The sequence below is a fragment of the Delphinus delphis genome, chromosome 11, assembly GCF_949987515.2.
Source record: "Delphinus delphis chromosome 11, mDelDel1.2, whole genome shotgun sequence".
Taxonomy (NCBI): domain Eukaryota; kingdom Metazoa; phylum Chordata; class Mammalia; order Artiodactyla; family Delphinidae; genus Delphinus; species Delphinus delphis.
In genome coordinates, this window is record NC_082693.1 from 4,514,219 (window position 1) to 4,529,755 (window position 15,537).

The 15,537-nt window shown below is 49.2% G+C and overlaps 1 protein-coding gene across 1 annotated transcript in view; it reads right to left on the minus strand.

Annotated features, from left to right (window-relative positions):
• The window catches only part of CRACR2A (calcium release activated channel regulator 2A), a 102,204-nt gene that overhangs the window by 63,360 nt on the left and 23,307 nt on the right, over positions 1-15,537 (minus strand). The window contains exon 2 of the mRNA XM_060024134.1: positions 6,441-6,691. Within this exon, the coding sequence (XP_059880117.1) occupies positions 6,441-6,656 (216 nt within the window). The 5' untranslated portion in view covers positions 6,657-6,691. The remainder of the gene's footprint in view (positions 1-6,440; positions 6,692-15,537) is intronic.

The window sequence follows — 15,537 nt, forward strand, 5'->3', positions numbered from 1 at the left end:
CTGCAGCCCCGGCTTGGACCAGCGATCCAGACGCGCCCCCAAACACATTTCTTTCGTTCATAAGTCTCACCTCACTTTGTACTTTACATACTGATGGACGCGATTAGTGGATGAATGTCTGCTCCTTCAGTGGCCTGGAAGCTCTGGGAAGAGGGACCCCGTTCACTTTTGTTCACTGTCATGGCCCCAGGATCTAGCCCAATGCTGACAACCAGGTGGTATTTAGATACTTGTTGAACAAGTGAATCAATAAACGAGTGACTACGAGTGATAGCAGGCGGTCCTGAGCTCCTGTCCACGGAGCACTGGTCTAGACCCCATCCACTCTAGATCCTGACCAGCCCCCGTCCCCCACCCAGGGGTGCTCGGCGAGGTCTTACAAACTGGGGCATGGAACAGGAAGCAGTCCTGCAGGAGCCATGCTGAGGGCGCAGGCTCCCAGAGCCAGGGGAAAACGCTGTCTCCCGCTACAGCCCAGCTGGACCCTCTACCTTCCTGGTCACCAGCCCGCAACATGCCTCGTGCAGCTTAAAGCCAAGGGTTGCACAGCTTCACATGCATCTGAGGGAAATGCTCATTAAAGAGAAAACCAGGAGATCCACCTTTACAGCCAGATTAATCTCTCCCTCTTTCCAGGCTCCCAAAGCCTCCTGTTCAGACCCTTCTCCCAGCACCAACCACTCTCTTCCCTGCGGTAGAGCCCAGAAGCACCAGACATCTTCAGGATGGGACTGTGAGGTCCAGAGGCGGGATCTCCCTTGATTCTGCCTGGTGCCTTGATGTGCTTGGTTCAGGCTGACGGCTGGGTGCAGACGGGAGTCTCAACCTCCGTGCTATTGACATCCCGGGATGAATTCTTTGTTGGAGAGGGAGGTGGGGGAGGAGCTGTCCCGTGCTTTACGGGACACTTAGCAGCATCCCCGGACATCACTTAGTAGACGCCCGTAGCATCTCCCTCTCCAGTCATTCCAATCAAGAATGTCCCTAGACATGGCCAAATGTCCTCTAAGAAGCCAAACTGGCCTCGCTCACACAGACTGGACACAAACAAGAGCAGCACCAACTAGAGACGAACAGAAGGGACCCTCTCCAGCAGAAGTGCCCCTTCTTGATCTCTGAGGCAGACAGATGACTTGCACTTGACCTCCCAGTACGACAGTGCAGCCGCTGCGGAAACAGTGTGGGATCCCTCAAAATATTAAAAATAGAATTGCCATATGACCCAGCAACCCCACTTCGGGGTCTATACCCCGAAGAACTGAAAGCAGGGACTCCAGGAGCATTTGTACGTCCCTCTCCACAGCAACGTGATTCACACCCTAGGGTGTGAACCAACCCAAGTGCCCATCGACGGCCAAATGGATAAACAAAATGTGGTAAATAGATAAAATGGAATCTTATCCAGCCCTAAAAAGAGAGGAAATTCTGACATGTGCCACCATGTGGAATCTTGAAGACATTTTGCTAAGTGAAATAAGGCAGTCACCAAAGGACGGATACTGTCTGATTCTACTTAGACGGGGTCCCCAGAGGAGTTATATCCATAGAGACAGAAAGTAGGAGGTGGTCCTGGGGGATGGTCAGTGTTTAATGGGGACAGAGCTTCTATTTTGCAAAATAAGGAGAGTTCTGGTGAGGGTTACACAACAATGTGAATGTATTGAAAGGCACTGAAATAGTCACTTAAAAATGGTTCAGATGGGGAATTAATTCTGTTACGTGTATTTTACCACGATTTGGAAACATCACAGAGTGGAGGACACTAGGAATTGTGATAAGACTCGGGGTATAAGTCCCCCCACCCCCATGGCGCATGCGCACACACACACACACACACACACACACACACACACACACACACACACACACACACAGGGAGCGCTTATGGAGAGATTTCCAGGTCCCAGCTCGGGGCTAAGTGCTCTGCGGGTACACACGCGCCTGAGTCTCTTCTAACGCTGGGAGTTAGTTATAAATAATTCACAGATGAGGGGCTACAGCTTAGAGCGCTTAAGAGACTTACACAAATGCACACGGCTAGTAAGTGGCAGATTCAGGATTAAAACTCAGGGCAACGTACCACAAAATTCCTTAAGAGTCTCTTTGTTCACCTAAATCAGGCGTCAACTAGCAGCCCCTGTAAAGGCCAGGCCGTGCGTATTTGAGGCTTTGCAGCCCTTTGTCACAGCTTCCCAAGTCCGTGCTGTAACTTGGAATCCGCCGTGGATGGTATGAGAAGGAAAGAGCCCGGCTGCGTTCCAATTACACGGCACTCACAGAAACAGCGAGCGAGCCAGGTTTGGCTGGCTGGCCAACTCCTAGATGGTTCTTCACGGTTTGGCTAATCCAGGAATTCCAGGCAGTGTTGCAGGGTGGGTACTTGGCGTTGGTAATAACCATTACACTCCTCTAAGAAATCAGAGGAACAGGGTTTAGGAGGCTGCTGGTGTCTTCAGAGATCTCCTGCCCGACCTGTCCCCATCTCCCTCTCCCGACTGGAGGGGTCCCTTCATGCCCTCTCCAGCCTGGTCCTCCTGTGTCCCTCTGCCTCTCACTAGGGACCCTCCGGCTCACGACTGTGGTTCTCTAGGGGACCCCTCCCTGCAAAGCAATCTTCACCCCAGTTCTGCCTGGAATGATCTCCATGGGACACACAGAGGGGTTTATTGTGGAGGAGGGAGTGAGGTCTGGGGGGCCACGGGTGGAGTTGAAGACCCTCCAACTCCTGCCTAAACTCTGCGCTCACAGGTCAGTATCATCCATCCAACGTCCCGTAGCAGGGCCTGCTCGTGCACAACCCGAGCTCTGGGCGGCTTGCATCCTGGCCTCAGCCGGGGGACCTGCTCCTTTCCGTCTGTGGTCCTGCTCTGTCAGGGTGTCTGTTTGCTCACGGCTGCTGCTCTCCGATCACCTCTCAGATGCCTGGGTTTCCCCACCTCTCGGATGGCTGGGAGCCTGTCTCAACCCCTGCAGGTGGAGTTCTTCCGTTACTCAGGAGAAAGAAGAATGGGGGCACGAGGGGAGCAGCCTCGCCCCTCCCCCCCCAAAGGATGGCAACTGTGTGCGGTTTTGTGCCAGCTCCCCTCGCCCGCCGGCCCCTCCTGCCCAGGCTCCCCAGCCCGACCCAGCCACTCTCCGCCTTAACAGGCCTTTCCCTGTATCTGGATCTGGGTGTGCGTGCGTGCTGTGAGCTCTTCTCCAGGTCCCGAGAGGCCGTGCTGGGAGCCGAGGGTGAGAAAGGGGGTGGTGACCAGGACCCAGGGGCCAGCCACCAGCTGCCGCGGTACGTGCAGGGGTGACAGCAGTAGGTAGATGTCCTCAGTCCTGCCAGGAGAACCAAGGGCGCGTGGACCTCACAGGGAACCCAGGGTGGACAACAAGAGGGTGACTTTCTTCCCAAATCTTCTTCCAGCCCATCCTCCTCCAGACGTGACCGTGAAAGCGGCAGAGAGGCGGCCCTTCGATGACATGTTTTGTTCTCTTGTGATATCATTCTCTCAGCTAGAAGAGCTGAACTTTTCAAATGCTTCGCCGTCCACAGGCACGCAGGAAGTTCAGGAAACCGCAGCCGGCAGAGCTGAATGCCACGGACACAGCAGACTGGCTGGTGGGAGGCCCCGCCCTCCTCCTGCTGTCTGGACCAGGGGTGAGGCCGGAGGGAGCAAGGCTGCTGTGGCGTCTCTGGGATCTGATGCTTCTGACTTCATGCCGGGCCCAACGCAAATGATTTCTTCAACAATTGACACTTTACGGTTTATCCCGGCCTTCATTAAAGAGAGGGCTTTGGCGCAGGTTAATGGGGGTATATTCAGTGAGAGTGCTGAGTTGCACTGTGCATGTGACCCACGGTTGACCCTCAATAAAAGAGAATTCCCTTTTCTTTCTTTCTAGAAGGAGAAGCACAAATGAAACATGCCATTAAAACCACTCCTACAAGCACCATGGCCACAGGCCTGTGAAGGACAACTATGAATTCCCAGGCTGGGGCTGTCAAGGTTTTCTCAAGACACACCTAGGCTGGACTTCTAGGTGGGGTGAGGCTTTGGGGATGAGTATCAGTGGCAGAAATTTACCAGGTGTCAATTGCTGAAAACCAGAGAGGCCCAGGCTCTCTTGTGGGCTAAGGTACCACTGTTCCCAGGTCTTTCCCCTCAAATCCTGAAGCACCTACTGGACGGGGGAGAGTCTGGGAGAAGCCAGAATATTCCACCCCGTGGGCTGGTGGGAGAAAGGCCTGCGGTGCTCCATCCAGGTCACAGGCCTCCGGGCCACGAGGCTCACACAGCGAGTGGAGGCGGGACGGATACGAACGAGGGTCTGCATTTCATGGCCCAACTTCAGCGTACTCTGAAAAACCAGCCTTAAGGAAACCTGGGCTTCACTGGTGGCGCAGTGGTTGAGAGTCCGCCTGCCGATGCAGGGGACACGGGTTTGTGCCCCGGCCCGGGAAGATCCCACATGCCGCGGAGCGGCTGGGCCCGTGAGCCATGGCCGCTGAGCCTGCGCGTCCGGAGCCTGTGCTCCGCAACGGGAGAGGCCACAACAGTGAGAGGCCCGCGTACCGCAAAAAAAAAAAAAAAGAAAAGAAAACCTGCCCATCGCGAGTCTTCCCCCGCTTTGTGCAGCTGTGTGTCCCTCCCCAAAATGCCCCTGACGTACGAGTGATGGGAGGGCGGTGTGGAGAGAGGCTGTCAGAGCTCCAGTGCAGCCCGCGCTTCCTTTATTCTCGGGGTGAAATCATGACTGCAGCATGAGAGACTTAAGGAAGACACTGGGAAGGCACCAGACCAGGGGTGGGCAAACCACACCCCGCCCTGTAAATGGGACCCAGTGCCTGTTTTTGCACAGCCAGAGAGCTAAGAATCGCTTTTCCATTTTTAAATGGTTGAAAACAGTATCAAAAGGAGAATAATGTTTGGTGACACATGAAAATGACATACAATGTACACTTCAGTGTAGGTAAGTAAAGCTGTTTGGGAACAGGTCACGCTCTGCTGTTTCCACACTGCCTGTGGCTGCTAGCGCTGCTGTAACCAAGCAGGACCTTACGGGGCCTTCGCGGGACAGACGCTTCCCCATACCCTCTGCTTTAGCTCCTCTCTGGAGGGCCTGGATAATAGTATCTGATGTACATTTCCTGAGTTGTTTTCCAGATGCTAAAACCACCACCAAACGGAAGACATTAGCTACTTGATGACCACGAGCACATAGCCCCCAGGCCTCCTGGAGCCTAAGGATTGATCGTGTGAACCCCTGTGACACCGCCCTGGGACCACCACCAACCAGAGAACTGTGCACGAGCTGATCACATACCCCGGGACTCCCCTCTCTCACCTGGCCTTTAAAAATGATTTGCTGAAAACCATTGAGGAGTTCAGGTGTTTTTGTTTTTTTTTTTACTGTGGACCATTTTTGAAGTCTTTATTGAATTTGTCACAATGTTGCTTCTGCCTTATGTTTTGGTTTCTTGGCCCTGAGGCATGTGGGACCTTAGCTCCCTGACCAGGGATCAAACCTGCACCCCCTGCATTGGAAGGTGAAGTCTTAACCACTGAACCGCCAGGGAAGTCTGAAGGAGTTTGGGTGTTTTGAGCACTAGCTGCCCCAGACTCCTTCTTTGGCACCTGCAGTAAACACTGTCCTTTCTTTCACCGCAATCTGGGGTCAGTAGATGGGCTTTACTGTGCATGGGCGAACAGATCCAAGTTTGGTTCGGTGACACCGTGACAGAGCTGACTGAGAGTCATGGCACCTTGTGGGAGTGGCTTGTGCACAGCTCAGAGCTGTGTTGTAAAGCAACAAGTCAGTGCCTTTCCACCTTTGTTCCAGAAGGTTCTTCTCTGTGTCTCACTTAAGTTTCTTATATTGCTGCCACCATTTTCCACAATTCTGGGGAGTTACTGACTCAGAGAAAATAGCCCCCGAGACTGACACCAAGTGAAGGCCAGAAAAAGAATGAACCCAGGAGATCTAGCTCCCAGGAGAGTTTAGGCCGATGCCTCCTTCCAGGAGAGTTGACGGCACCTTTTCTGTTAAAGACGTCACCTCGGGGCTTCCTGGGTGGCACAGTGGTTGAGAATCTGCCTGCCAATGCAGGGGACACGGGTTCGAGCCCTGGTCTGGGAAGATCCCACATGCCGCGGAGCAACTAAGCCCGTGAGCCACAACTACTGAGCCTGTGTGTCTGGAGCCTGTGCTCCGCAACGGGAGAGGCTGTGACAGTGAGAGGCCCACGCAACGCGATGAAGAGTGGCCCCTGCTCTCCGCAACTGGAGAAAGCCCTCACACAGAAACGAAGACCCAACACAGCCAAAAATAAATAAATTTATAAAAAAATAAAGACGTCACCTCCCGTGGGGCAGGCCCCAGCCCAAGAAAGGGAGACCCATGCATTCCAGGTGGCATTCCAGGTGGGCAGGTGCAACCCGGGACCCTCTTACCTGCATATCCCTCCTGGTGATGAAGCCCTTGCCCTCGGCATCACAGGTCTGGAAGAACTCCTGTGCCTTCCTCAGCATGGTCAGCTGTGCCGGTGCCAGCTCCTGGGTCCCCTCACGTGGCAGGTCGTCCAGGGAGCCCAGGCGGGCCCCGCTCCCCTGGTGCCCCCAGCCAGGTCCCCGGGGTCTGGAGACCACTCTCCTGTCGGGCGTGGCCATTCAGATCTGTCAATTTCTTCGAGTCGTTTCAGAACCTGAAGGTGGAAGATGAGAGAGAGGAGTGGGCATGGTAGGGATGGAGGAAGGCTGGATGGAGGAAGGCTGGAAAAGGATGAGAGGGGATGGGAGGGAAGCAGAGGACCGCTCACCAGTGCCCGTTTCTCTCTTCATCAGCACAAGCTCGGAACAAGGGGAAATGTGCCCTGATCATTAACAGATCAGCCAGCCCATCAAAGAGAGCAGAGAAGAAGAGGGAAAGGAAAACAGACATTTCCAGCTTGAAAGGCGGTGGCCAGAGAATTCCTCCCGATCTACATCAACGGCAGGAACACAGACGCTGGTAGATCAGCTTCCATTTCTGGAGTGTTTACTTGGAGGCAGACGCCACACCATGGTCTCTATATACATTTTCCCATTTCCTCGCCCTCTAATGGTGGATTTCAGTCATGGTGACCGGCAGTGGAGGAAGGTCTTTGGGGTTGGGTTCCTCCTCTATAGCCCTCAAAATAGAGTGCATGGCAATCCACTACTACTGACCAGCCGTGTGAGCTTAAGCGAGCCCCAAAGCCATTCTGGGCCTGGGAATTAGTAAACCTGATGTCTCCGTTCTAGGTCTGACTTTCTCTGGCTCCCAGCTTCCCTGGCCCATGTCACAGGCGATGCATGGCATGAAAGAGGCAATCTCACATTTCTAAAGAGGTCGGCTATGAGCACTAGGAGAGAGGCACCTCCTCTTATTTGATTTTAACCCCAGGTATCAGCCCAAAGGTGGTATAAAGTCAGTGCTCATTGACTCCCTGTTGAATGAAGGAAGACAGCTCTTTCGTAGATTCTTTGCAGGGATACCTGAAAGCATTGGTATTTCAGTCAGGAAGCTCTTTATATGGGATTTTCATCTCATAAAGAGTAAGTCCAGACTTCTGTTTCCAGAAAAGATGGAATAACAGGGACTGGATTTATCCTCCCAGTTGAAATAACCCGAAATCCAGATTTTATATATTTATTTATTTATTTATTTATTTATTTATTATTATTATTTTAATGGTTTTCCAGATGCTGGATATCAGGCAATGAAGGATAGTGACCAGCAGGGCTGGGACTAGGGTGAGTGGAGGGAGGCCCCTAAAGTATCAGATTAAGAGGCGTTGGGTCTCAGGTCCTGACCCTGTACCCCCACTCTTGAGAACGTCTTCTTAAGGTTCAAGTAGAGGATTCCACTCTCGAAGCTGTGTATCTGAGAGTGACTAGCTTCTTAAATTTTGCTCCCTGCACCACACTACTGAGCCTGCACTCTAGAGCTCGCGAGCCACAACTACTGAAGCCCGCGCACCTAGAGCCCGTGCTCTACAAAAAGAGAAGCCACCGCAATGAGAAGCCCGTGAACCACAACAAAGAGCAGCCCCCACTCGCTGCAACTAGAGAAAGCCCGTGCGCAGCAACGAAGACCCAACGCAGCCAAAAGTAAATAAATAAATAAATAAATTTATATTAAAAAAAAGACACAAATAGGTTAGAAGTAAAAGATTGAAAAAATATATAGCATGTTAACACTAGTCAAGGGGAAGCTGCATATTAATATCAGGCAAAGTAGATTCCATAGAACAAAGAATATTAATGGAGATAAAGTCATTTCATAATGATAAAGAGGGCGATTCATCAATAGGATAAAACAATCTAAACACATATGTGCCTAACAACAGGTGCAAAAAGCAAATGCATAAAACAAAAACTGATAGAACTTCAAGGAGAACTAGACAAATCCACAGTCACATTCAGATTTCATTATCCCTCTATCAATAATTAATAAAACAAGAAGACAGAAATCAGTAAGGATACAGAAGACTTGAACAAAACTGTCAACTATTTTGACCTACTTGACATTTATAGAACAATCCACCCAAAAAATCCTGAACACACTTTCAAGTGCACATGGAACATTTACCAAGACAGTCCATATTCTGGTCCACAAAACAAGTTCCAATAAATTTAAAAGGATTTAGTCATACAAAGTATGTACTCTGACCACAATGGAATTATGTTAGAACCAATAACAGAAAGACCTCTGGAAAATCTCCAAATGTGGAAACTATGTAACATACTTCTAGAAACCCACGGCTCAAAGGAGAAATGAAAATGGAATTTAAGAATAATTTGAACTAATTGAAAATAGAAGTACAATATTTCAAAGTTTGTAGGATATTGCTAAAGCAGTGCTCAGGAAAAAATTTATAGCCCTAAACAAATATATTAGAAAGGAAGAAAGGTCTCAGGCCAATGGCCTCATCTTCTACCTCTAGAAACTAGAAAAAGAAGAGTAAATTAAACCCAAAGTAAGGAGAAGAAATAATAACAATCAGAACAGAAATCAATGAAACAGAAAACCATAGAGAAAAACAGTGGAGAAAACAAACAAAACTAAAAGCTAGGCCTTTAAGAAGATCAATAAAGAGAGAAGATACATATTATAGTATAAGGAATTTAAGATGACATCATTACAAATTCTACAGACATTTAAAAGGATAATAAGGGAATATTATGAACTACTTTATGCCAATAAATTTGACAATTTAGATGAGATGGACAAATTCCTCGAAATATCACAGTAAATATCAAAGCTCACTCAAGAAGAAATAGATAGCCTGAACAACACTATGTCTATTTTAAAAATTTTAAAAGAAAATCAACAACTCAGTTGTTTTTAAATGGACAAACATTTGAACAGGCGCTTCACCAAATAAGACATATGGATATCAAATAACCACATGAAAATGTTCATCATTATTAGTCATCAGGGAAATGAAATTTAAAACCAAAATGAAATGCCACTACACACTTGTTAGAATGTCTGAAATGAAAAAGATTGACCAAGTCTTGGCAAGGATGTGGGGTGACGGGATGGAACACTCATATGTCGCTGGTGGGAATGTACACAAACGTACAATCCCTTTGGAAGACACTTTGTGGTCTCCTAGAAAAGTCAGACAAACTTCTACCATCTGATACAGGCATGACACTCCTCAATATTACTTGAAAAGTCAAACAAACTTCTACCATCTGATACAGCCATGACACTCCTCAATATTACTTACCTAAGAGAATTAAAGCATACGTCCATACAAAGACTGGTCCATGAAGGTTCACAGAAGCTTTATTTGTAGTAGCCAAAACCAGCCCAAATATTCATCAGCAGGTGAACTGGTAAGATTGCGGTACAAACACACAAAGGGATGCTATTCAGCTTTGAAAGGAAGGGACTGTTGATCCAAGCAAGAAACCGTATGAATCTCAAAATAATCATGTGAGTGAAAGAAGCTGGACTAAAAGAGTGCATCCTATTTGATTCTACTTCTATAAAATTATAAACAATGAAGACTCGCCTACAGTGACAGGAAAGAGATAAGGGAGGGTGGGGAAGGGTGAAAAGGAGGGATGACAAATGGGCAAGAGCAAACTTTTGGGGGTGTGGATATGTTCAAAATCTTAATTGTGGTGATGGTTTCATGGAGATATACATATACATACCGATAGACACACATACTCAAACGTACATACATGTAGATACAAATATATATCAAAACATCAAATTATACGTTTTAAATATGTGTGGTTTATTGTAATGTCAATAGTTGACTAGATCTATTTTTTTAAAAAAAGAATAGGTCAGCCAGACCCTTCTCATATTCCCCGGGACTTGCAAATCTAGGCCTGCCTACTGTGTTTATTCCCAGGATCCTGTTTCTTCCTCTTACCGTCAACTCTGGCAAGCCGGAAATGGCTGAAAATTAAGTAATTTCCCTGTGAAAATGCTCAGTCCCTTAGTGTAGGGAGCTAAATGAACTTGGGAAGTAAGGGAGCAGGGCAGAGTCCCTCCTGCAGACAATTTCCCTTTATGAGTTCGCCTCCTTTCTCCTCTGGCTTTGACCTGCAATCTTCCCACAGCATCTGTGGGGTTTCCAAGTAGAAGGGAAGACAAAACAACAGAGGTGCTTCTACTTTCATTTCAAAATAAAATGGAAGCCCTGTGATGGGCTTGGCTGCCTCACACTTGGATGAAGCCCTGTGATGTCCTGGGCCCCGGCTGGACACAGCTTTCTGTCTCCAAGATGTTTTTTGGCCTCCAGACAGTACACCCATAAAAGGGAAAAGGGTGTGATGCGTTCCAGAGGCAAAGGGCAAAGGCCATCACCATCACAAAGGGAAAAAAGAGCCCACTTTTATCTGCCTGTCTCTATCAGAGCCGGGAAACTGCCACTCTCCCTCCAGAATGGTTCCATGAAAGTCTTTATACACAGATGGAAATTATCCAGCCCTCAGATATTTCCAGGAACATTTCCCAGACCTCCAAAGTAATTCACAGCTTAGTAACTGCTGTAATCAGAACGTTCACGGACCAAGCCAATATCCCTTCTGAAGGCCCTAAGCTCCCTTCCCCGTCACTCTGGGCTCCACGGAGCTGGAGAATGGCTGATACCTTGCGGCACACCACGCCCGAGACCGACTTGAAAGTCACCCTGATCTCCCTTGAATCTCTCCTGCAGCAGACAGTTAGGAAGTCAAGAGCCCCAAAGCATCTTCAGGATTCATTCAAATCCCATGAATTACCCAGGCTCCAATGGAGGAATATCCTCTACGTGGCAGCGCCACACATGTCCACCACTAACTCCGCGTTGGCTGTGTCAAAGAGAGGTGGACGGGCCAGTCGTGTCGAGCTGTGAGGACACAGGAGGGTTGCTGAGCAAAGGATCTGAAAGGGAGCTGCACCAGCAAAGGACGTGAGATGCTCACAGGTCTTACCGGACCCCTGGGAGGGAACAAGTTAAGGAAGAATCAAGGTCTCAGACAGGAGGTGGGTTAGTCTCCTAGGGCCGCTGCAACAGAGGACCAAACGCTGGGTGGCTTCCACAACAGAAACTTAGTCTCTCACACTTCTGGGGCTAGAAGTCCAAAATCCAGATGTCTCAGAGCAGGCTGTGCTCCCTGAGACTCCAGGGAGGATCCTGATTGCCTCTTCCCAGCGTCTGGAGGTGGCGGCCACCCTGGAGTCCTCGGCTTTCGGCCGCATCTCTCCTGTGAGCTCTGCCTCCTTCATCACGTGGCCTCTCCCCTCCCGTGTCTGCCCCCATCCTCCTCCTGTCTTATCACCAGTCGTATGGATTAAGGGCCCACTCAATGACCTCATCTCAACTTGACTAATTACATTCATAATCACCCTACTTCCAAATCTGGTCACATTCCGAGGTCCTGGGGGTTAAGGCTTCAACATACCTTTCAGGGACACAATTCAGCTTCTAATCGGTGGTGTCTTAGAAGACACTGAGACAGGGATTTGGGTGAAAGTGGCTTGTTTGGAAGGGACGCGGGAAACACTGACCGGGGAGTGGGAAGGGAAGCAGCCTGTGAGAGGCACCTTCTCCAGCCAACAACGGGCGAGCAGCTGCTGGGGCTTGGGGCCTCCCAGGAACTCGAGGGTAGATCACAGGTCTCAGGGATCCAACCCCAGGGGAAAGGGTCAGGCTACTTGTATGTCAACCCCTCAGTCATGGGGAGGCTGCCCCTGAGGGTGTTAACCCCCAGTGCTCCAGTGGGCCACGGGTGATGGCTTTGGAGAAAGCCCCCAGGCAAAGGGACAGAGGCCAGCAGCTGGAAGTGGCCACAGGACAAGGAAATGGTCAGTCCTCCCACCGTGATGAGGGCAGGCCACCAAAAGCATCTGGTACATAGGACGTGGGGGAAGGAGAGGCTCTGGGCCACCCACATGCCATCCACACAGGCCCTAACCCTCAATCGCCCCATCTGTAAAAAAGCAGGTGACAGTACCTACGTCCTGTGAGGACCGGGCAACGTATAAACAGGTAAAACACTTGGAAACGATGCCTGGCACACAGAAAGCAGTTGGTAAGTGTGAGCTCTTACAATAATTTCTAGGGCATTTTCAGTATTATTCTTTTTAGTTCGAAATTCTGATAGTGAGATGACTCCTTGGGAGGTGATAAAATAATGAAAGACATATAAACTCATAATGATGCTAATTATATTTCACAGTTGAAAAAGAACTTTCACTTGTATCATCCCATTTCCATAGTGATCCTGTGAAGCTGTCAGGACTGGCTGTCTTTTCCCTCTTTTAGTAATGAACATCTCAGTCTCCGAGAGGTTACGTGACCTGTCCAGGGTCATCAAGAAGAGCTGGGACTCGAACTTACCACCGCTGAGAGTACATGAGAAGACCAGAGGCATACTGGGGCTGCGTTTGTTTTCTAGGACTCAATGAAGGGCAGTTTTCAGTTAGCCCTCCCTCCCTGTAAGAACACTCCACAGTCTGCGCCAACTCTCAGCCTTGTATGTGCCTTCAGGGCCCAACTCTAAGTCCGCCTCCTCCAAGAAGTCTTCCCTGACTCCCTGGTCTGGACTGCTTTGGCCTCTGTCCCTCTGAGTACTTACTCTTTCATGCTTTATGCATTAGAACACCCGGCTTGATCCAGTTGGCTAGATTTTCAAGTGCACGTGATATGTCTTATTTCTTCTGCAAAAGCAGAAGTCCTATCAGTAAATCTTAGTAAGTGTGAAATTGATATTTGATCATTTAAATGAACAAATTCTCAGCCTGGTACTTTGCGTGGAGCAGGTGTTCAGTGAGTGTGTGCTGGCTTCCTAACTGGCCACTGAGAGTGAGGGCTGAGAAGGGAACGTATTGGTGGTACAAGGAAAAATATCTATCTGGTCTTTGTTCCTGGTGCAGAGTTCCTAAAACCCTAAGAATTTCCTGAATGAAAGAAGGGCCTTTTGTCATTTACAATGAGCCCCTTTTCAACTACACCTGAGTTCATGCTAAGGAGTGACGCTGGGTGGGTTTCAGGAATGGGGGCTGGTGGCCAGAGGAACCAACCGTGTGATTAGAAGTGGCGACTGAAAAAAATGCACGGCCTAAAAGTTCACAATTATGTTTTGTTTGAGGACACTGTTGAGGGCCCTAGCACGGGAAGGCAGCCTCTCAGATCGCTCTGTCCCAAAGAGGAAAGGAAGGAGGCAGGACACATAGGAGTTTTTGCTGAAAAATAAAACTTGTAGTCGAAGATCAAAAGATTACTGCTAATCACAAAAAACAGACATCTCAAGTTAATGACTTTAGGACTTTTCTATGTTTGGGAAGATGCAAGAGTCTGGGCTCATTGAAATTATTCCTTTCATATGCATCGTAAATATCTAGGGCCAGTATCTTGTTTTTCACCATCCTGCATCACCTCAGGGTGCACGGCTGGGGGTGGCTGCAGTGGCCGATAGCTTGATGGTCTCCACACTGTTGTTTACTGAAATGGTGACATTTTTTTCCACAGTAGGTTGGAACTTTCAGCCCCACCGCCAACCTCCAGGAAGGAGAGAGAGGCCGGAGCTTGAGTTAATCACCCATGGCCAATGATTTAATCGATTCTCCCTACATAAGAAGCCCCAAAGGATGGGGCTTGGGGAGCTTCCGGGTTGGTGAACCCGTGGAAGATCTAGGGGTTGCCACACCCATGCCATACCCTATCTTCCCTTGCCTTGGGCATTTCTTCCTTCTGGCTGGTCCCCAGTTGTATCCTTTATAACAAATGGTAATAATAAGTAAGGCACCTTCCTGAGTTCCGTGCGCTAGAGAGTTTTTGAACCTGAGGAGCGGTGGTGGGAAACTCAGAATTTACAGCTAGTCGGTCAGACTTATGGGGGTGTATGATGAGGCCCCCCAAGGTGGCTGCTCTCTTGCTCTCTGTACATCCCCTGCTCGACCAGTCCCTGCTGCACCCACACCTACTCACATGACTGACCTTCCCTCTTAATCATACAGCCTAATCAATAAATGCCTAGTACTTGCCCCTAGCCCCAGCTAGTGACTGTTCTCATCTTTAGATCAGAACGTCTCCACTATGATAGTTGATCAAAGGGGTGGTGAGGGGTGTGTCCCTCTGCTGGTTTTCCTGGTAACCAACTGATGGGCCAACCTATGGCAATCCCGTCTATAACTGGTAACCTTCCTCTTGCCCTGGGAGTCAACACCGCTGCCAGGTCCTGCCTGCTGTCTGCCGTGCATGGCGGGGTGTCACTCCAGGACCCTTTTGCTTCCGACATGTAAAATCCGCTATTCAATAAACCACTGATGTCTCTGTTGCTGTCTCCAGGCTCTTTTTTTGGTTTTGAGGCTGGGCGAGTACAGGGCTTGCAGGTCTGCAGGGTGGAGCACAACAGGGTAACAACTTGGGACCTGCAGCTGTCATCTGAATGGGGACAGTCTTGTGGGACTGAGCCTTTACCCTGTGGGGTCTGTGTTAGTGTTAGAATTGAATTGTATCCTAGGACACACATGTGGCCCCACATATATGGTGGGGCCACATGCCCCACCAGCCCATTTAAAGGGGCAGCTGTCCAGAAGCACCTTTGAGAGGGCAGCTCACCACTCTGCCTGCTGCGGCTTACGCAACCACTATGTTCTGCCTCCTTTTTCCTCGAATTAGGTCCAATTTCCTTGTCTGGCCTCAAGGGAGACAGGGAACAGCTGTCTCTACCTCTATAAAATAACTCTTCCAACTAATACGCAGCGGCACCATTCACACTTCTCTTGCTATATTATAAGATACGTTAAAGGCCTTGATAATGGTTTGGAGGTCTCCACGACACGGCTGCTGTTCACACCAATTCGTCTCATAATTAGTGGTTGTAAACCACTTTGAAGATAAAAGGCGTTTTATAAGCGCTAAGTCCTATCATGATTAGCTTTCCAATATGTCCTTGCGGATGAGTACATCAAAGCCAAACACAGGCTCAGCGTGAGATCTGGTGGTTAATCAGATGTATTTCAAGGCGGCTGGTATATATTAAAGACACTGCTGCAAAATTTATCAACATTAAA